The following is a 22,754-nucleotide window of genomic DNA, read 5'->3' on the forward strand; positions in this document are numbered from 1 at the left end:
ACAGTTCTGGAAGTTGGAGGCCAAGATGGAGATCCAGCAGGATTGGTTCCTACTGTGGGCCTTGATGGAGAACCTATCCTAGGCTTGGGAGTTTACTTTTTAAATCAATTTGATGGAGATTCTTTGGATATTTTCTGGAAAGAGTTGTGCCTATATTTCCAATGCACAAATTGGGCTGGTTATCTTTGGATAATGCCCTGAGATACCATATGATATTTCTTGATTTAGTCCTATCAGTCATTGAGTAGAACAAGTCAAATTCAAGCACAAATTCTTTGAAGTGAGAAATGTGGCTTCAAAATAGTGTACTTCCCTACTCAGTATCTATCTAGTTTCAAGGTGATACTCATAACAAAATTTTGAGTTGTTTTTAGTGTTCTATGTTCTATGATACTGCTTACCATTTTTTCTTGATAATCAAACAAATTTCAGTCACATGAAAAAAGAGAGCTCCCCACAAATAAATGTTTTATTTTCAACTAGTAAAAAATAAAGGTTGTAGAAAAGAAAGCCACTGATTTCCCACCTATAAGGCAGTTCAGCCCATCCTTATTCTCCATTATCCCCAACAATTGTTCTTTCTTCTTGGCTTAGGTGAAAATATATAAGAAGTAAAGTTGAGGCCAGGTAAGAGGGACTTAGGGAAGACATAAAGAAACTGTTTCAATTCTTCTCTAGTCTTGCAGATTTGACAGGTAAGTAAGAATAAGAGAGAACTTCCCAGAGAGGACCCACACACTGTATTTTGACATCTCCATTTATATTGAGCATCCATCTATCCTACCACAGTTCTAGGCAGGTTGGCAATTGTGAAAAAGCCACACACCTGCAGGAAAAATAAACAAAACCGTTTCCATTATGTTGAGAGTTTCATGTGTTCTCTATGGGATATTTTTGTTTACTATCTATTATACTTGTAATTGTTCTAATAAGCTAGGCTGGGAAACAAGGAAAAATTGTTAAAGTATATTTGCTGTGATGATGGGATGTTTTCAATTTCTGTGTCCATGAATGAGCTAATTGTTCATTCGTTTGACTGTTTATATAATCACATGAATTATCAATTGCCAATTGCACCTGTACACTCAATTAAAAGTTATAATTCTGTCTTGAACTGGTAGATATCCCTTTACAATGCTATTCTTTTATTATTTAGCTGGTCACAACTTCCCATATTATTTTTTCAGTTTTATTTTATACTACCCCCACATATAATTACATATGTATGTAATATAATATAAATTATTAATATGCATATATACACATATTATATATAATATGTATATATAGTGTTGATATTATACACTATAATATATATACATACTGTATGTATTTACATTGATATTTATTTATTATTTATTTATTTTTGGTGGTACCGGGGTTCCTGAAAGCCCTTCTACCTCTGGGCTACACTCCCAGACCTATTTTATACTTTTTTTTTTTATAATTGGAAACAGGGTCTCTTAAGCCAGCAAGGCTGACTTCAAACCTGTTTGATTACAAGCCTGTGCCACCACGCCTGGCTTACATTGATATTTAAATGTAAATTCTAAAGCCAGGCTTGGTGGCTCACACTTATAATCCCAGCATTTGGGAGGCTGAGACAGGAGGATCCTAGTTCACAGACAGCCTCAGCTACTTAGTGAGGCCCTTTTCAACTCAGTGAGACCCTGTATCAACATAAAGAATTAAAAAATAGGACTGGGGGTGTAGCTTGTAGGTAGAATGTCCCTGGGTTCCATCCCCAGTACCACAAAAAAAATTTAAAATAAAAATAAATAGGTCTAAGTTTTACCTTTCAAATTTATGAATATGGATTTGTCCTGTGAATTAAATTTTAACATAATGGGCCCATAAAGTCTGTGTGCAACTTGAAAGTAAAGCAAAACCACAGAAGCATATTTTTATGCAAATTAATAAATATCCAAACAAATGATCCAATGAGACAGAAAGGAACCGATTTCCCATTTTTTGTCAGTTATTCTTACATTTTACCAATATCAATTGTGAATGAATTTAAATTCATGCTTAAGTATTAACCTAATAGAGATTTCATCATTATCATTCCTTTTAAAGAAAATTTATAAGTAAGATGCTTCTGATAGCACCACATAGATGTTCCAGCTTTCACTCTGGCAGTTAACCATCTGTAGATACTTAAATCTCACTGCTAGTGAGAGTCAGTCTGTGAGTCAGCCCCTGCCCACCCCCTCAGACGCAGAGGTGTGTGCTTTGTGAATCATGCAACAACTGCTATGTCACACCATATGTGAAAAGAGCAAGTGGCTTAGAGATGCAGAAAAAGTTTCTCTCTAACATGGGCTGTGCATCTGAGCATCTGTTGGAAATTAAGAGCAAATCTTCATGCCACTCTTAGGCTTCTCTTCCCTAGTTCTTGTAAACATTAGGGTTATTCGTACGGGACAGAGAAATTCTCACTCGTGCTGCGTTGCTCAGTCATCTCCAAGCTAGCTTCATTGGCTGTCTCAGTGCATCATTATGGCACAATTATGATTCTAGCGTGATATGCTATTTGTTGAAAAGTGTCAATTTTTGTGGGACAGAGAAGCTACAGTTCAAAAACTGTGAGAAGGCAAATCAATGCCATGATTAGCTGATATTAACCGACACCCTGAAGATTTAAACTGCTTGCTGTGTTTTTCAAGAAAGCAGCGGAGAAGAAAATGCCTAGCAGGGGTTAAACCCAAATGCCTGCGCTGCAGCCTATTTCTGTCAACACTCTGTTCAGGAAATAAACATTTATGCTTTCTGAAATGAAAGTGTATTTTTGAAGACTAGCCGTCAGATATTTTTTGCCCTTCACACTTTCCAATGCTTAGCCTTTTTTTAAGTTGACTGCAAAGTGCATCAGTTTGCCAGGCTGGGGGAAAAAAAAATGTGCTTGACGAGAGCCCATGGCACCACTGTCAACCTCCGAAAGTTTCCAGCAGAAGAAAGCAAGATAGTTGGCACAGAACATGCTTTCTGCAAGTCCGTTACCTCAGGGGCACCTGCCGCTAGAGAAGCTTTTCAATCCGTCCAAATGATGCTATTCCTAACTGTCATCCGGTTTATTTGAAGCACACTGGGTTGCAGATAAACATGCTATTTAACTGTGGGTCAAAGTAGAGAGTCATTCTGCTAAGCAAAATGCCCGCGATACATTAAATGGCACTGACTTGAGGACGGATGAGGAGAGATGAGAGTTGTCAGCAATGTACATGGAATGGGTTGTAGCCGAAGAAGAAAAAAAACGTGCCAAGGCATCAGTGTATTTAAAAAGCTGTAATACGGCTGAACATTTAAAACTATAACCTGTCACACACCAAAGATTAAGATACCAGGATGTACAAAACATGAAGTTCAGACAGCACTATTGCGAAGCATAATTTACTCCACCTGGGAAAGAGGTTTCTTTCCAAAAATACAGATGACGAGGTTCTGTAACTTACAGCCTGAGCAGTATAAAAACACCATTAAATGCTTGTTAACTTTCAAACAAATAATTAACATTTAGATACAAGTATGTGTGAATCAATACAGCAATCATGTTTTTAAAAAATTTCTTGGACTCACCACTATTTAAACATTCATTTTTGTTTAGATTTTTGTTATTGAGGTTCATCTACTTTGCTCAGGACTATTGATAAAAATATTATTTCATCCATGTGTCTGTATGAATGCACAGTATATCTAGCAATCTTAAAATCAGGTAAAATAATTGTATGAAATGAAAGTAAAATCTTTATTAGGTATTTGGCCTCTTTTGTGACCAGTGGAACGTGACTGTCTCATAGGAAGGCTAACTGCTAACCAGGCATTTGAAAGCTCTTTGTGCTGACTTCCAAATGGCAGAAGTGGGATAGTAAAGGGTTAAAATCGCCAGACAGCTATTTCTAGACAGAAAAGAGATGCCTGGACTTTTATTTTATTTTATTTGCACAGCATGGATTTTTCCTTTTAGTCTATGCTTTTGCAAAAACAAAATTTTCTTTCATCAAGTAAAAGAGAAGAGAATATCAAGCAAGCAAACTTGTCAAATCTTTTGTACTTTAACCATCCGGACACCAAATCTTAAAAGTACCTTTCTTTTCTTTACTCCTTTTCCTCTTAGTTATTTCATAAAGAAGTGAAAGAGAAGTTAGGTTTGCAGAAGGGATAAAATACACAGCCATCAGCGAGGAAAGAAGAAATTGTGAGAACAACCTAAAAAAGTAAAATTTTATTGCTTTTTGCTTAATTAAACCCCAAAGAAAAGCGTGAAACATTGTTGTGGCTGAAAAATTGTTAATTTGTAAATCGCAGGGACAAAGGGGCCCCGGAACAACTTTAAAGTTTCTGTGCACGTAAATGTCGATAGTGTGCCTTCTCCATCATCAGCACTAAATTCACATTGATGCCTCTTTTCTTCTCCGTATTGATCCTTCCATGAGAACGTAGATTTGTATCTGTTAATTAATGCGTCCTGAAACAGCGTTTGTATTAATCAGGCAGATAAGAAAAATTGGATGCCTGCACCCCCCTGACAACCGTAAAAGTGCTGGCCCTGATAAAATCATGGATGGACCTCAATAAAAAAGTTCCTCCTTCCACTCAATAAACTAATCATCCTGCTTTTAATTATTCGGCAGAAAGATGTGTGGAGATTGGAGAATGTGTAAATCTATTTACTAACAGTAGTGTCTGGGAGGGAGAATTGGGCTGTCATGGGAAGGTGCTGCGGGCTATGCGCTCTGTCCATCTGCTGTGGCACAAAACTGCTGCTTGGGAGCATGGAAAGGAGGAAGAAAAGCACAGAAAACTGAAAAGCCCTACACCTTTCATTTCATTTCATTTCGTTTTATTTTATTTTTTGTAGCAAGGGGGTTATAATCCAGAGGCCTTTTACCGCCAAGCTATACCCCCAGACCCATTTTAATTTTTTTAAATTTTATTTATTTATTTATTTTTCTTTTTTGTGTGTGTGGGTCTGGGGATGGAACCCAGGGACATTCGGTCTCTGAGCTACACCCCCTAGCCCTATTTTTTTTATTCTTTACTTTGAAACAGGGTCTCACTGAGTTGCAAAGGGTCTCACTAAATAGCTAAGGCTGTCCGCAAACCTTGATCCTCCTGTCTCAGCCTCCCAAATGCTGGGATTACAAGCCTACGCCACCATGCCCGGCCCCATTTTATTTTAATTTATTTTAATTTTTTATTTTTAACTTGAAAACAGGGTCACTAAGTTGCTCAGAGCCTCACTAAATTGCTGAGGCTGGCTTCGAACCTGTGATACTCCCGTCTGAGTCTCTCAAGTACTGGGATTACAAGTGTATGCTACCACACCCCTGCCTGTGTTCTTTTGCTACTGACATTTCAGATGAGAATATGTGTGTGTGTCGGGGAGGGGGGAGGGGTTGTTTACTGTTGATTTAATTTCCAAAACAAATCCCAACTTATTCTCTTTTCCTGAGTTAAATATTTAGATTTACATTGTATATTTTTTACTGGTGGGGAGGGAACAGAAAATAAAAGTGTATGTGTGTGTGTGTGTGTGTGTGTGTGTGTGTGTATGTGTGTGTGTGTAAATATAACTTTTCCTAAATTAGAAATACCCAGAGCCAAATTTATTCGGATTAGATTATTATTTTTTCTTTTTCAATCCTTGTTTAAAATGTTATGTTATTATACCTCTAAGTTGTTATACCTCTAAGTAGGTATTTATTCATTTAATTCTAAATTTCAAGATAAAGAGAAAAAAGAATTTACCAAGCGAGACCAAAGGAAACCTTGTCAAATAATATGTACATACCCTGTTGGTGAAAGAAAAGTTTTTTTTTTACAGTTCCATTAAGTCCCCTTTAAGAAAAAGTGGACTAATCCCTTTTGATGATTTTATTAAGCATTAACAGCTAATGTTTTCACTAATAGGTCAGAAAATCATTCCTTTTTCTTTATTATGCTCTAACTTCTCATATCATATTTAATATGAATAAAAATGACAATAACAATAATCATAAGCAGGTTTGATGTGAGTGGATATTTACAATTTAAGTAATATTTGGGTAATAATATCTAGCAGGACAGTAAAAATAGATATTTTTAAAGTTGTGTTATTCAAAATATTCCCACCAGAATCACTGGTAGCAGGATCTTAAATTATATTATTATATCTTAAAAAATCATGGGAGTAGGTGGCCATCCTTGGAATTCCTGGGGATACCCTTGGCAATAAAACTTTGATTTTTAGGACTCTTAAAGCATCTTATCATTAGGCATCTTTAGGATTTTGTTTCAGAATCCCCTCTGATTAGGTCTTTACTTTTAAAATTTTATTTTTGTGGGTTTTTTTCTCAAGCTCAGAAGGGACTTTAAATATGCATGTGTGAATGCAGCCAGGTTTCCAATAAAAAATTGAAGTACTCAGCAAAATAATGTAGATAAAAATATTATATAATATAGTAACAGTTATCCAGTGCATGCTATAAAATAGTGTTTAGATGAGTTGAGTGTTGTATTTCCCAGTGTTGTGTGTTGTATTTCCCAAATGCAAAAATAAGGTAAACATTAATTGTTCTTCTCAAGGTGAAATAGCCAATCCCCAGTAGAGCAAGTACTTACATTCAGGATGTGGCTCTGTTCACATCCTTTTTACCAAACCTTATTGGTTTTATATTTAACTTTTTAAGTAATTAGCTTAAGAACAAGAATGAATTGCTGTTTTCCTTCGTCTTCTTTTTTTTATACTACTAATTGCCATTGTAAAAGGAAATTCACTAAATGGAGCTGGGTGGAGTGGCATATGCCTGTAACCCCAGTACTTGTGAGGCTCACATAGGAGGTTCACAGGTTGGAGGCCAGATTCAGCAATCTAGTGAGATCCCATTTCAAAATAAAACAGGGCTAGGGGTGGAGCTCAGAGAAAAAGCACCGCAGGTTCAATTCCTAGTACCAGAGAAAAGAAAAAAAGATACATGGTATTTTCTGTATATATTAAAAAAAATGCTATGCCTCTATGATATTTCCCTCTACTGTGTCTACAAATTGTATAAAAACATCAACCAATTAAGTCTGGTTTGTGACTTTTACTTTTTTTACTTTGCCGTTCACAAAGCAATCAGAGGAAAATTTTAAGAGCTCCTAATCAAAGCTCAGGGTCATTTTGAGCTCCTCTGCGGAGGCCTACTACCATATGAAACTAGCGTTGCATTATGAAATTATGGCTTTAAAGTAACCTGATCTGCTCATCTTCCCATGCAGGCTTCTCCACGCTGTCCCTGGCAGACCAGATGAGCCTTCTGCAGAGTGCTTGGATGGAAATTTTGATCCTTGGCGTCGTATACCGATCACTTTCGTTTGAGGATGAACTTGTCTATGCAGACGATTATATAATGGACGAAGACCAGTCCAAATTAGCAGGCCTTCTTGACCTAAATAATGCTATCCTGCAGCTGGTAAAGAAATACAAGAGCATGAAGTTGGAAAAAGAAGAATTTGTCACCCTCAAAGCTATAGCACTTGCTAATTCAGGTTGGCATGTTGACATGGTCATTGTTGCAGTTTTTGTTAGTTTTACCCCTTCCCTTAACTTCTTTATCGGGGAGCTATTAGACATAATTTGCAAATGCTGTATGAGTCAATGAAATTACAATTCATATAACTTTCCAGGGAAAAGTTAGGAATGAAAAAAATACTCTTAAAGGAAATGATTTTTATTTTACCTGCTCATTGAAAACCATAAAATTTTTACCACTCGATGCATTTATTAATTTGGATCACAAGGAAACAAAAACTTTTGTAGGAATAGCATAAGTGTACACTCTTAGGACAAAATTAATTTCAGTGCTTTTTATGCATAAGTAAACATAAGTGAATTATGAATCCACATGAACTATTTTCCCTTCAAAATGCAAATTTTGCACTTGGGATCATATATCTAGTATTGCTTTTAATTCTGGTTCTCATAGAATACTTCATTTCTTACATTCTGGAACCTTTTAGAAGTCAAATTCAGCTGAGGGATTATTTCTCTCAAAGGTACCACCTATGCAGGAAGGGTTAAAGCATTATGGGGATGAATGTTCTTTACATTTGAACTGAAATGTGCCAAAATAGGGAGCAACCTCTGATAAGTAAAAATCGTTGGTGCTTTGCTGCTTTTCCCTTTGTGCCTCGCAGACTGCTTTATTGTGGTCTTAAGTCTCTTTTAGCATTTGCATAAAGTTCAGGATAGATCCTTCCTTAATGACGCACCGATCATTAGATACCTGCATGTCAATAACATGCTCTGATGCTATGTACCATTGACAGTCACACCGTGCCCCTCCATCTGCTTTTGTTTTGACCCTATCTTTGAACTTTATCTTGGTTGCTGGCCAGTAGTTTTCCCTTTAATTACAAGAAGGAAACTGTCAATAAAATCTGTTAAATGGGATGCAATGAGTGGCTTGAATGGGCGGACGGCTATTTGTTCAAATTCTGCAGCATTCAAGGTATTGACAGTTTGTTTTCTGGGGCCATATGTGACGATCAATCTCAGGCTGGGCTCAGCCGCGCTGAAAAATGAAAAACCAGATTGCTTTTGCTGACTTGTGGATGACGACTTTGTGATTTGGCGCAGTCCTAGTGAGATGAGACCTTCTGCCCAAATTGCCCCCATGAGAGCCAGGGACGCGTGACTGTTTTTAGAAATAATTTTTAATTGATTTTGTAATTAACAGTTCATCTACAATATTGATGCACGAATCCTTGGACAGAGAGGAGGAAATTGTTTTCAACAATGAAGTTGTATGTTCCTATTTGTCTCCATAATGGAGTTTAGCATCTCACAATTTTAATTGTGAATGTAATCCCCTTCCTTACTACACCATTCAACCTCCTTTCTCACCCCATTGTGAAACTAAAATATGATTCTTTATGACAAATGGCACTGTTGTTATAAACCCTCAAATACCCCTTTCCCTGCTCAGTAGAAGATCAAAGTAGGAGATGGGATAGAAATCTTCTGAGGGTATATTAGTTTTTATCAACTTCCCATTTTAACATCTCTCATAATTAGATGGAAGATTTTAACACAATGGTTTGGGGGAAATTTTTTATTTGATGACCATGAAACAATTCTCACTTGAAACATTTATTTGATCAGTTGTTTTTAAAATAGAATAAGCATGTTTTGTGCCTCTTATGTTTCGAATTCCTATTTTAAATTCTTAGTTAATTGTGAATGCTGAGCAATGCTAAAACTTTATTATAAAAATTGCTAAAAGTTTATAATGTTAGATGTATAGTTTATGGCTCAGTATTAGAGTACCGTAATTACTTGCAGCATTTCTTTCTCTGTTGCTTCTAAATAACATCATTAATATTATTGATATACAAATATTTTGGCCTACTTTGCACAGTCGGTGGTGATTAGAAAGTATTTAAAGAACAAGGTAGGTTATTTATTTTTTTTTTCTGTTTAAAGCCAGACATAGTTAACAAGCTCTCTTTTCTTCTCCTATTGTAGTAATTGAGTAACATGGCCTCTCAGAAGTTTCAGCATGAGTCTAACATTTTTTTAAGCCTCTCAACACCAAGGACTCCATACAATAGAACTGATTAAGTACTACAAAAACTCTTTTAATCTCTAAATTGTGACACCTTTCCTGTTTGTAAATTTTTTCTCACCTACTCCACCCACCAGTCCTAGCTTTTTAGTTTGGGGTAAGCCAATCAGAAAGTTATTTTCTTTGATACAGTAAATATAAAATGATTTCATTCCATTTTTGACTAGTGTTTGGAGGATAGCAATGAAGTTGTAGATATAATCTTACTTAGATCCAATGTAAGTTTTTTTTAAACTGCTCATGAGCATATTAATATAAAGATATTTTAATATTTTTGTAGAGACCCTAGGAAACTCCTAGACTTTCTTCTGGTATTTAGGAATTTCAGAGTTTTTTATGCAAATAAGTCTAGTGTTATTTATGTAGATATTTTAGCTCTCCCTGTAAGCTTGTTAGTGTTAACAAGCAATGTCTCATTTTTTTCTAGATTTTATCTTATTTTAAATCTCTGTCTTTAGTAAATAATTATGAATGTTGTGGTAATACTTGTGAACAGGCAGCTGATTTCCTTGTCATGGCTGTCATATGTTTTGTAGTTCTGTTTTTGTTATATGTGAATTCAGGAAAATGTAGAAGAGCAGAACATATTTAGTAGTGTATCTCGTATCTCCAGGTATATGGCAAAACAACAATATTATAAACTAATACCACTGTTCTCATTCAAATATTTGAAAACCCTAAGTAATAAATTCTGATTCTTTTTTTCTTTTTTCTTTTTTGGTGCTGGGGATTAATCTTATGGGCATTCTGCTTTTGAGCTATACTCCCAGCCCTATTCTATTTTTTATTTGGAAACAGTATCTTGCTAAATTTCCAAGGGCCTTGGTAAGTTCCTGAGGCTGGCCTCAAACTTGTAATCCTCCTGTCTCAGCCTCTCAAGTACTGGGATTACAGACATGTACCATCACATCCATCTCTGATTATTTTTAAAGATAAGAAATGTACAGGTCCAGATAAACTGTGCGCTTAAGCACTGAACAACCATTACACCCCTCATGCAGTTCTGTGAGATCAAATTTCAAAAGAAAAATCTATGTCACAATTTTAACATGGTCATTAGAAGGCCCCAGTTTTCTTGGACATATACCAAGAGTTCGTATATACCTGATCTCTGGAATCCTTTCCATTTTGGGAATTGTTTGATTTAATGAGTAATATTTTCTGTGTATTAAGGAATATAGTGAAATATTGTCATAAACTTACTGAATAGTTTTGCCATTAGGCTATATTCTTTTTTTTTTTTTTTCAGTACTGGGGATGGAACCCAGGGGCATTCTGTCTCCAAGCAACACCCCCAGCCCTATTTTTTTTTTATTATTTATTTTGAAACAGAGTCTCACTGAGTTGCAAAGGGCCTCACTAAGTAGCTGAGGCTGTCCGCGAACCACGATCCTCCTGTCTCAGCCTCCCAAATGCTGGGATTACAAGCATGTGTGACCACAGCTGGCTTATATTCTTTTATTGGTTCTATTGATTATTATGTTTAAGAATTTATTCGAAACTGTTATCACTAGTCCCAAGGTAATACACTCATGTTTATATACCAAAATTTAAAAATTAGTGTGAGATGATGAATCACCTTAGGTCTGATCATCCTCCTTTGTTCAAGTCACAAGACCTTCAAGCTCCATCTCCAGACCTTCCTAGCTGCCACTCACATGCTGACCCTGGTGACCCTTGTCAAGTCCCCAACCTGAAGCTAAGGGAGCTCATTTAGGGAATAAATCTGTTGCTGGATGTGGTGGCACATGTCTGCAATCCCAATATTTGGTAGGTTAAGATAGAAGGATCACAGATTTGAACCAGCCTCAGCAAGTTATCGAAAGCCTGTTAAAAAAAAAAAAATTAAGCCAGGCCTGGTGGCACATGCTTGTAGTCCCGGTGCTTGGGAGGCAGAGACAGGAATATCTCACAGGTTCAAAGCCAGTCTCACTGGCTTAAGAGACCTTGTTTCCAAATAAAAATATTAAAAAATAGATCTGGGAGTGTAGCCCGGAGGTAGAAGGGTTTCCAGGAACCCCATTACCACCTAAATAAATAAATAAATAAATAAACAAACGAATAGATAGATAGGCTGGAGCTATAGGTCAGAGGTAGAATTTTCCTGGGTTCAATCCCTAGTACCATAAGTAAAAATAAATCATAAAATAAATAAAACCAGGCATGGTGATACATGCTTATAATCCCAGCAATTGGGAGGCTGAGACAGGAGTAACACATCTTGGGGCCCAGCCTCAGCAACTTAGTGAGACCCTATTTCCAATTTTAAAAAAAGAACTGGGGGTGTAGTTTAAAGGTAGAATGCCACTGGGTTTAATAATAATGATGATAATAATAATAGAATACATATGTTTAAAGTCAAGTTTTTATTTTATTTTTTTTACTTTTAAGTATTTCTGGAATAATAGCATCTATATAGAGCTACAACTAGTATTTTGGTGAGCAACTTAAAATCCTAAGTATGACTTTCTCGTAACAGTATTCCATTGCTGTTCTCAAGAAGAGGTCAAACGGTATGTGTGTGGAATTGTGCAGTTTCAAAGGATAAAGAGTTTATGATTGCTGTAGAAAATTGGAATGGGACCTCATTTAATTTGAATACTTAGACCTTCCTATAAGTTTGGCCTAGTGTTTTTCAATCTTTTTCTTTAATTAGCATCTTCTTAGGGGAAACATTTTAGATAAGATTTTCCTAATATCACCCAACAAAATATGAACACCACAAATATACTATATGTACATCTATATAATATATATCTATACATTTTACCTAAAGTGAGATTTTAAGCCAAACCCAAATTTCAACATCTTTGAAGATATGTGGTTACCCACAGAAGTATTTACTCTTACATAAAGTAAAACAAGTAAATTAAATAATGTCTAATCTCTACTAAGTGGCTCAAATTTTTATGTCAGTTACTTTTTTTATGTTTTGGTGGTACCGGGGTTCCTGGAAACCCGTCTACCTCCGGGCTACACTCTCAGACCTAATATATATATATATGTATGTATATATATATTTTTTAAATTTAGAAACAAGGTCTCTTAAGCCAGCAAGGCTGGCTTGGAAACTGCGCCATCCTCCTGTCTCCACCTCCCAAACTGGGGAATCACAAGCATGTGCCACCATGCCCGGCCTAGGTTAGTTACTTTTAAGTGAAAGTGGTGAGTTTGACAATCCAGAGAATCAAAATATGTGTGCTGAATTTGTAATTGACAAATGTTAACATCTACATGGTTGTAAACAATTAGTATAAAATTTAAAAAAATAACCCTCTTTGGTCTAGGGAGTATCTAGTGGGTTCTCAGCCAATTTTATTAATTTTTTTACTAAGATTTTTTTATCTTTTGGAGACAGTTTTTGCCGCTGGCCATATCTTCCTTTTTAAGAACCTATAGCTGCTTCTCTTTTTTAAGCCTTTTCTGGGTGTCTCGCTGGATCCCCACGACATGTCCAGGTGGAAGCCGTGTCTAATATTATTTTACAGAATATCTAAAGTGAATTGATAAAGATGCATGGCCACTGTGAAGCAAAGGGTTGTGTTTTCTGTCCCCTGCCTTCAATAAACAAATTCTATTCTACAAATAATTATTATACTGTGTCTTTAAAAGGCTCAGTATAGAATATTTGAGCCATTGCAATTTAATATCCAAGAACCCCAATTACCATTTTAAATGCAGATTAGCTTTTATTCTGCTGTCTTCTTGTATCCATAGTCCCTCAGGACCCCCATACATACCTATGGGTATCAAAATCCACAGAGACAAAAGACCCTTATATATAATGGTATGGTATTTGTGTACAATGTCTGCATACCTCCTATGTGCTTTAAATATCATCTGTAAATTACTTATATACTTAATATAATGCTGTGTAGTAGTTGTTATACTATACTGTTTAGGGAATAAACAAGACAAAAGGGGAAGTCTGTATATATTCAGAATAGACACAATCTGGGTTTTCAAATATTTTCTGTCTATGCTTATTTAAAGCTATGAATCATAGGAAGAGTTGACTAATGTAAAACCAGGAAAGTGAAAAACAATTAAAGGTAAAATGTTTCTCAAGAGGTTATGGAATTTTATTAGAAATTGAAATATTTAGGTCTTCTATGGTAGATGGTTCTATGGTAGATGGTAGTTTTTGTATTTTACCTAGACCGAACAATAATTAATGCTATCAGGTAAATAAGAAATCAAAATGATATCTTCTATCTCCTAGTCTACTTTTATTCCTATTTTTATTTATTTATTTGTTATTTCACTGACCTCTACCATCATTTTCAGAATTAATTATATTTCTGATGATATATTTGAAAAACAAAATTTGTTACTTAATGAACCAACCCCTTAAATTTCATCTTTATTACAATGTTGCAAAAGTTTTAGGTAAAACCAAAACCTAGTTCTTATCTTTTATTGTACTCAATGATCACCGAGCCTTGACATGTTGTAAGAAATATTTGCTGCAAATATCTCTGAATGTTTCCAACCTGAGTAATAGCACATGAATTACTTTATAGTTGTCTTCCTTCTAGGAAGCAACTATAACATTGCTTTCACTTACAGGTATTAAGACAATGAGCAATCTGTTATAGGATATCGTAAGCATCATGCAGATCATCTATGATGATACGAAAGGTGTAAATATTTGTTAGCCAAATTGGTATCAACATTCACTATGACTACAATTATCTTCAAGAATTCTAGTAAATGGAGTTAGAAAACTCCTAGAAAAAATAACAAATGTGGACAGAGAGAAGGAGAAAGAGAGAGGGGGAAGAGGGAAGGAGAGAGAGAGAAGAGAAAAGAGGAGGAGAGAGAAAAAAGAAAAAGACTAGAACAGTTGGACAGAAAAGAGGAGAGGAAAGGGAAGAGAGAGAGGAGATAGAAAAAAAGAGAGTACTTGTTCAGAAGGAGAGAAAGAGAAAAGAGGAGAGGAGAGAAGATAGAAAAAGAAAGAAATTAGAGCAGTTGTACAGAGGAGGGAGGGAAAGAAGAGAAGAAGACAGGAGGGGAAAAAAAGACTGGAGCAGTTGCACAGAAATAGAAAAGACCTAGCAGAGAAATCCCATTATGCAAGGTAAAGGTAACAATGAGAGCAATAATCTGGGATTTGAGAGAGAAGCTTTGGAGAAAAAACTATAGCCATTGAGTTTTCTGTGCTTTGGTATATCATATAAATGCAGTAAGAGTGATTTGTGTGGGTGTAAATGTAGGAGAAAGCTAGCATTTTAATAAAAAACAAGAGATGAAGAAAGCAGGGCTCTTTTAAAAAATGAATGTGTCTTATTGGAAAGCAATGAAATTGTGAGTGGGGATCTTCTCACCATGACTGAATACAAAATTAGTGTTACTGGTACTAATTCCAATAATAGAATCATCGCTTTACTAAGCCTTTTTCTTGGTATGTGAACAAGTTCTTTATGCTGTTTTTGTGGTACTTATAGGAAATCCACTTGATTAGCTGCTTTCCAAAGAGAACATCCCATCATAAGTTCCTGTCCTTTTATCTCTTTATGTATATGCAGAAGAACACAGAAAGATGTATGCCTTAACAAACTTCCTATGCTACCCAAATAAAACACTACAACTTGACCTAACTAATGCACATTTATTCTCTTACAATTCTGAAAGTCAGAAGTCCAAACTCAGTTTCACCAAGGAAACATAAGGTGTAGACAGGGTTGGCCTCCGTCTGGAGGCTCTGGGGAACATCTCTTTTCCTGCTTTCTCCAGCTTCTAGAATCTCATTCCGTGAGTGCCTTGGTTTATGCCACCTTCCTCCATCTTAAAGCCAGCAGTGTAGCCTTTTACTTAGTTGAGAATATGGCCTTCCTCTCTCTTTTGCTTCCCTTGATGGCTCACCTGGATAGCACAGGGTAGTATCCTAATCACATCTGTAAAGTTTGTTTTACCTTATAAAGACACAGGTTCTAGATAGTAGTTAATAGATGGCTTTGGGGCCACTTTTCAGTCTTCCACCGTGATTAAATAAGCAAGGCCAAGAACTAACTTTTTGCAAGGTGCCCAAAATACATTCTAGGTGTTTTGTCCCAATCTCAATCCCCTTCCTTTTCATTAAAGTAGCCACTTTTTAGTAGAAGGGTGCCAAATATAATGTATTGATTAAAAACACATAGAATGGATTCTGAAAGAAAGATGACACTGATAGCAGCAAAAGAAAAATCTCTCTTAAAAAATCACTTTTGCTGAAAGTCCTATTCTCACTTGGATAGTCATTATTTCTGTGTGTTTCATTATGGCTTTATTGCTAAATGCGTATCATTAGTATAGTTTAGTCTTGCTTATTTATTATTATAATATTTTTTGTAGTATGCAATTCTGAGATTGAACCCAGGGGTGCTCTACCACTGAGCCCTCTAATTTTTTTTTTTTGAGATAAGGTCTCTGTAACTTACCCAGCTTGTCTGGAACTTATATCGCTTCTGCCTCAACCTCCCCAGTATCTGGGCAGATACTACCACACTTAGCTTAAAGAAAAAAATATATTTTTTTTTCAGATTTTCAATATTCTTTAAATGTAAAATCTAAATCTAAAGGTTTTCCCTTCATTTTTATTTTGTGTCATCATCTGTTGAGGAAGCACAGAATTTGACCTGTAGTTTCTCACAGTCCTGCTTCTCTGCTCCTTTTTTGTGCAAATTGGCAGCTGGATCCAGAGAGTAAGTCAGATTCAGGGTCTGTCACTGAGGTGCCTGTTCTACTGTATTGTTCACTAGGAAGTACATCATGTCTGTGTCATTGTGAATGATGTTAGTATCATCTGAATTTATTAATCTTGAACAGTTGCAAAATGGTGATTTATAATTTTCTAACTTTTTTATTCATTCCATAGTTAGGGTACTTAAGAAAATACTACTTTCTCTTATCTTACTTAGGTACCAGTGGCATAGTTTGTACAGAAGGAGTAATATAAATGCTTGATTTCTTATTGTTTACCAATATTCAGAGTAGAAAATTGGTACCCTATCTTTTAATGTTATTATAAATCTATGTATTAAAATATACATAATGGATATCAATCTATCATAATGATATTATAATCCGTTTTAAACTTCAAACTGTTTCATTTTTGGTCAGTGGGAACCCCCTTGAACTGGCTTCTGGAATCTTTTTGAATAGCCATGTAATTGTAGATAGTGTTCATAGTATTTGGTATGACAAGATGTTCTGTACTCATTCTAAGTATTTTCTGACCAGGGCCTAAGTAAGATTACAAAATGGGTTCTGGGAGTACATTCTGGGGGTGACCATTCTTTGGAGAACCCTGCTATGGACAGAGTTAGGTACACTGATACATAAACGTGTGTGTGTGTGCGTGCGTGTGTGTGTGTGTTGATGATACTTTGTCACCTACCTGTACAGTAAATGTCAATAATTTTTTTAGTTTTTCCACCTAGTTGGTTTGTTTAGTTGTTGTTACATTTTATATACAGATTTGGGGAGATTAAAAATTTTACTGCACTCTTGTAATTCCAATACTTGGGAGGCTGAGACAGGAGGATACAGGATAGCAGCTAGCCTCAGCTACTTAGTAAGGCATTCCACAACTTAGTGAGACCCTGTTTCAAAATAAAGAATAAAAAATCGGGCTGGGGATGTAGATCAGAGGTAGAATGCCCCTGGGTTCAATCCCGGGCACTATATACACACACACAAAAAAATGTATTGCTGCTGCCACCGCCATATTGCAATTTTTCACCAAAACTGTGTGACTGATACCTGTTTTTTTCCTCCAGACTTAGGGGCACTATCTATGTTAATCAAGAGCCCAGTTGCCACACAGTCAGCTCCTGTTTCTCAGGAACCATGTGGTTTGATCTCCATAGGATCACTTTCTTGGACTCCTCAATATAGTACAAGCAGACATTTTAAAACATAAAATCTATTTTAGAAAACAGATCTTTGTTTACTTCTGTTCCTTTCCAGCTTATTCTGTTTCATTCTTTTAATGACCTGGCAAGAGTCACATTGACCTATTCTAACCACTTTTGTACAGATAGGCATTGTACACACACTAAAATCACCTGTATTCCTTAGAAAACCTTACTCTGAATGTTGGTTCAGATCATATATTGGACTTAACCCTGAATATACGTTTATGCTTCTGATATTCAATTCTGTCCTCAAAATGAGATTTGGCACCTTCTGGAGAATATAGCTGAGATGAGGTACACATGCTGTAGAAAATGCCCAAATAGAACACGAGCATTCTGAAGGAGCTAAGACCATGGCAACAGAAGAGAATTTTAGCATAGAGAAGGACAGTTATGTATTCTATGTAAGATATAAAAATTAAATCTTATAATGTCTCTTAGACTCACCAAATTTTGTAACAGTAGATATAAAGGTATTTAGCTACGTTCCTAGAGTAAATTGTCTGAACTAGACATATTTCTTTATGGTCGCATTCACTGAGTAAAATACTAAAAGTTATAAATGGGTTCTATTTTATTACTAGAGGTTGAATCTCGATATTTGGATGACAGTGTATGGATAATTTGTGAGGTGGCTGACTTTTGAAACCTCATTTATTTTCTAAATCATCTGTCCACGTTAGGAGTTCTCAACCTTAACAGAATTACCTAGGTTTAAAAATACTGATATCTGGGTCCAACCACATTATTTTGACTTCATAGGTTGCGACGTGGGTCCAAGTATCCCAGGATTCTTGACAGCTCACCCAGTGCTTTCAATGTGCAGCCTCACCCTTCTGAGTTAGCTTATAACCTGATGAATTTCATTATTTTGCATATCTGGTTCCCATTAGCACAAATGCTGGTACTCTCTTCTTTGAAGCGTAGTTTAAAAGAAATCCATCACTAACAACCAAAGCTAAATAATTACATAAATTAAGGCCAGTTCTGTTAAGCCTGGCACCAACATGTAAATTTAGCCAAAAGAGCAAAAACAGATGAAAGCCACAGAGCCAGAACTTGAACTTGGATCCCTAATGGAGATTAATATTTTCTTCAGCAGTCTGCCAGCTGAATCATGGTCTAATTAAATAGTTCAGATTTAGTGAGTTTGCATTTAAAGTATTAGCAGATCCAAGAATGGGTAAAGCTAAAATGAGTTAGAATCTTTTCTGTAAATGGGAAGTTAAATTATCATAGTAATTTGATTAAATCATTTTTAAATCTCTCAAGCTAAATCACAGCCTTTAAAGAATAGTTTGAAGTCTTAATTGCTGTTTGTGAGCATATCTCTCTGCTATTTGTTCTCGCCTCATTTCCTGTGACATCCTCTAATAGATCTCCCGCTGGCAAAAGGAGTGGGGAAGGCAAGACTTAGGATAAGGGCTGAGGGGACTGGAGCCGATTTCAACTGTGTAAATGTATTCCACAGAGGAAAAGGAAATTTCTTCTAGATCATTCCAGTAGTTAAAATCAGGACCAAAGGAAAGAATTTGGGGAAAGATTCCTAGTAATGAGTCCTGTCCTGGGTAAAGTAGGTTATTCTTCATGCAACTGGCAATGTCTTTATTAGAAATGTGGTAGAGAATGTTGTTGAAGTGAGCTCACAAGTCAATTTGATCTTTGTTTTTACAAAAGGAATGCTGTGGTACGTGTTACACGTTCCAGCAGCATTTGTTTCCGAAAGTAAACCAAGTGTAAGGCTGGCTTTGTCACTGACTACAGAGCCTCTTGACTCATAGGGCCATTAGGAGTTGAAATGAGGTAGCATTCACCCAAAGCAGATGTTTAATGGGTGATGTATTTATTACTTTTATTTTTTATTTGAGTCTAGCTGTTTTGTTTTTAAAGAATGTAATTTCTAGTTCCTACATCCATTGATTGCACTCTGTTTTCATGTAGAGAAAAACATTCTGTTTTTATGTTCACACCTTTAGTCTGGGAACAGATTGGATATGCCCACCTTACCTACATGTGAAGACACAGTCTTCACTGCAATTTTCCTTGTAGTTAGAGACTCACCAGTAGTGCATGTCCTTTCCCCACTCCTCACCCCTTTTCCTTCATGCCTCATTCAAGGACAGCAATAGAGAAAAGGGGGGAAGATATCAGAGCTTGTCCTCAACACCACCATGGCTGTGCTTCCCTTGCTAACATTACCAGTGCTTAGACAACTTCAGATATTGCATGAGCTTGTTTTTAAGGAAATTTACTCTAGGAGGTGGGTGAGATTGCTATGTGGAAAGGGACTATTCTTGAGACCCCAGTCAACAGTCTCCCCCACCCTGAAGAATTCATTTTCTTTGGCTCTACCAAGCAGGAGTTGAGTCATGAGCAGTAAATACTTGTAGGAACCATAGTCCAGATTATTCAAAATGCCTTTACAAAATTGTCTAAGGTAAACAGTAGACAACTCAACACTATTGCAGTGAAATGACTCAAAGTGACAACGTGAAAGGAACAAGAATAAACAAATTACATGGAAGTTGAAAAATACATGATACCAGTTATATTCATCTATCTTTTAATTACTCTGCTTATCATTTCCATTCTCTTTCTCTCTCTCTCTCTCTCTCTCTCTCTCTCTCTCTCTCTCTCTCTCTCTCTCTCTCTGTCTCTTTCTGTGTGTGTGTGTGTGTGTGTGTGTGTGTGTGTGTGTTTACTGGGGATTGAGTCAGGGGTGTTCTACATGTGAACTACATCCCAAGCTCCATTTTATTTTATTTTTTTTAAAACAAGGTCTTACTAACTTTTGGAAAGCCTCACTAGATTACCGAGGCTGTCCTCAAACCTGTGATGTCATCTCAGCCTCCCAAACTTTGGAATTATAGGCAAGCACCACTGTGCCTGGCCACTTGACTTTAAATTGTTTAGCTACTTGATTTTTAATTATGTTTCCTCTCTTTTTGTTCATATTTAAATTGTATGAGAGACTGGGCACAGTACATATATCTTAGAGCTCAACATTCTCAGAGAACTAGAATTATTAAACATGAAGAATCCCCCAAAGACTCCATTATGTGTAATTAACAGATAAACTGTCATCAGAATCAATAAAACGTGCTAAATGATTCAAACTTGTATATAATTAAGTGTCTGTCTTAGCACTTGAGCTGTAACTTTTATTTTTTTCCCCACACCCCACATTTCTCATAAGAATAATTGTAGCAACCTTGTTAACCCTTTATTTGTTCTTTGTTCAATTGAATTACAGTTTCAAATTAGTCATTGAGGGGCAAAGTTAACCTTCACAAACATGAAAAAGTATTTCACAACTCAATAACCTAATGGCACCTTTTATTTTTTCAGCAGAGAAATAGAGTATTAAAGGATGCTTTAATAAACTGTTACTAGTATATTAAAATTTCTAAAAGGATAAATAATTTATTGTGATTTCAGTATAGGGCTAGACTCAATATCTTTACATGGAGTTGTTAATGAAGATCTCCATTATCAACTGTTTTACTCCTTTAAGAAATATGGGCTCCTTGCAGACAAGATCAGGATTTTAAACAAATTCATCTTTGGCAGTACTTAGAATAATAACTTTCAATAGATGACCTCCTGTCATATTTTAGTTCAATGAATGAATACCTAAATAAGGTAATGAATAAAATAGCCAAGATTTATCAATAGAAAGTTTTCTCTTATTTTATCTTAGAAGAGGAAAAAGAACATGTTTTAAATAATAATCTTTGATAATTTATTATGTTTTAAGCTAGTATTAGAAATTACTATAGTAAAAATTAGGGAAGAAAAGAGAATTTTATAAATGTAAGACTTGGAACAAATCATGGTTTCAAGCTCAGACAAGTTCAAGAAGACGAGCATGGTTCAAGTCACCAGGCATGATAGCACAACCCACTGCTTAAGAAGCTGAGTCAGGAGGATTACAGCTGTAAGGCTGGCCTCAGCAACTTAGTGAAGCCCTCAGCAACTTAACAAGACCCTGTTTCTAAATAAAGCTAAGGTATAGCGTGGAAGTAGAATTCCTTTGGGTTCAACCCTCAGTGCAAAAAAAAATCTGCTAGTACTTTGTTGAGAATTTTTGCATCCATGTTCATGAAGGATGTTGGTATAGAGTTATTTTTTTCTTTTCTTTTGTTCTTTGTCTGGGTCTGGTATCTTTTTTTTTTAAACTTTAAGCCTCATAGGCTTAATATTATTAACATTATTGCTTCTGTGTTTTGCTTCACTGTACAGACTCCATGCACATAGAAGATGTGGAAGCGGTCCAGAAGCTTCAGGATGTCTTACATGAGGCCCTGCAGGATTACGAGGCCGGCCAGCACATGGAAGACCCTCGCCGAGCTGGCAAGATGCTGATGACGCTGCCGCTGCTGAGGCAGACCTCCACCAAGGCTGTGCAGCACTTCTACAACATCAAACTAGAAGGCAAAGTCCCCATGCACAAACTTTTTTTGGAAATGCTGGAGGCCAAGGTCTGACTAAAAGTTCCCTGGGCCTTCCCATCTTGCACGTTGAAAAAGGGAAAATACACCCAAGAGTGATGTCGAAGAAACTTACGATTTAGGTAACAACATCAAAAAATCAACAAAGACTGCACTGATATTTTAGCAGCAAGACTATGCAGCAGCTTTCAGATTCCTCAGTACCTTCCTGACCAGTTCCTTTCCACCTTATCTTTCCTCTTCGTTTCCCTTTCTTTCCATTTCTCTTCCTCTTTACTTTTCCCCTCCCTTACTCCCCTCGCCCTCATTTCTTGGCTTCTTCCATTAGAGATTTCCTATTTTCCTCATTTTCTTCCTTTTTTCCTTCACCTACTTTTCCCCTTCTCCTCATCATTCTCTCTTTTATTCAAAAATTTAAATAGCTCTAACTATAAGAACAATTTCTCTTCCTCCCCCCCCCATTTCCCTTTTTCTTTCTCTTTCCCTTTCTTGTTCTTCCTTTTGCTGCTGAACTTTTAAAAGAGGTCTCTAACTGAAGAGAGGTGGAAGCCAGCCCTGCCAAAGGATGGAGATCCATACTATGGATACCAGTGAACTTATCGTGAACCATAGTGTCCCCAGTGACTAAGGAATCAAAGAGAGAACCGCCGTACCTAAAAGTACAGTGCAACATAAACGAATTGACTGAGTGCAGTATTAGATTTCACGGGAGCAACCTCTAATTAGACAACTAAGCAACGTTGCCTCGGCTGCTTCTTATCATTGCTTTTCCATCCAGATCAGTTACAGCCATTTGATTCCTTAATTGTTTTTTC

At 36.2% G+C, this 22,754-nt stretch overlaps 1 protein-coding gene across 4 annotated transcripts in view; it reads left to right on the forward strand.

The window, feature by feature from the left end:
- Positions 1 to 21,975, forward strand: part of ESRRG (estrogen related receptor gamma) — a gene marked incomplete at both ends in the record, with an annotated part of 481,788 nt that extends 459,813 nt beyond the window's left edge. For all 4 annotated transcript variants that reach the window (XM_080698935.1, XM_080698936.1, XM_080698937.1 and 1 more), the window contains 2 exons: positions 7,240 to 7,509; positions 21,731 to 21,975. In XM_080698935.1, coding sequence (XP_080555061.1) covers positions 7,240 to 7,509; positions 21,731 to 21,975 — 515 coding nt within the window. The remainder of the gene's footprint in view (positions 1 to 7,239; positions 7,510 to 21,730) is intronic.
- Between the last annotated feature and the right edge of the window lie 779 nt (positions 21,976 to 22,754).

The sequence above is a fragment of the Muscardinus avellanarius genome, assembly GCF_963383645.1.
Source record: "Muscardinus avellanarius genome assembly, chromosome: 7".
In the NCBI taxonomy this organism is placed as follows: domain Eukaryota; kingdom Metazoa; phylum Chordata; class Mammalia; order Rodentia; family Gliridae; genus Muscardinus; species Muscardinus avellanarius.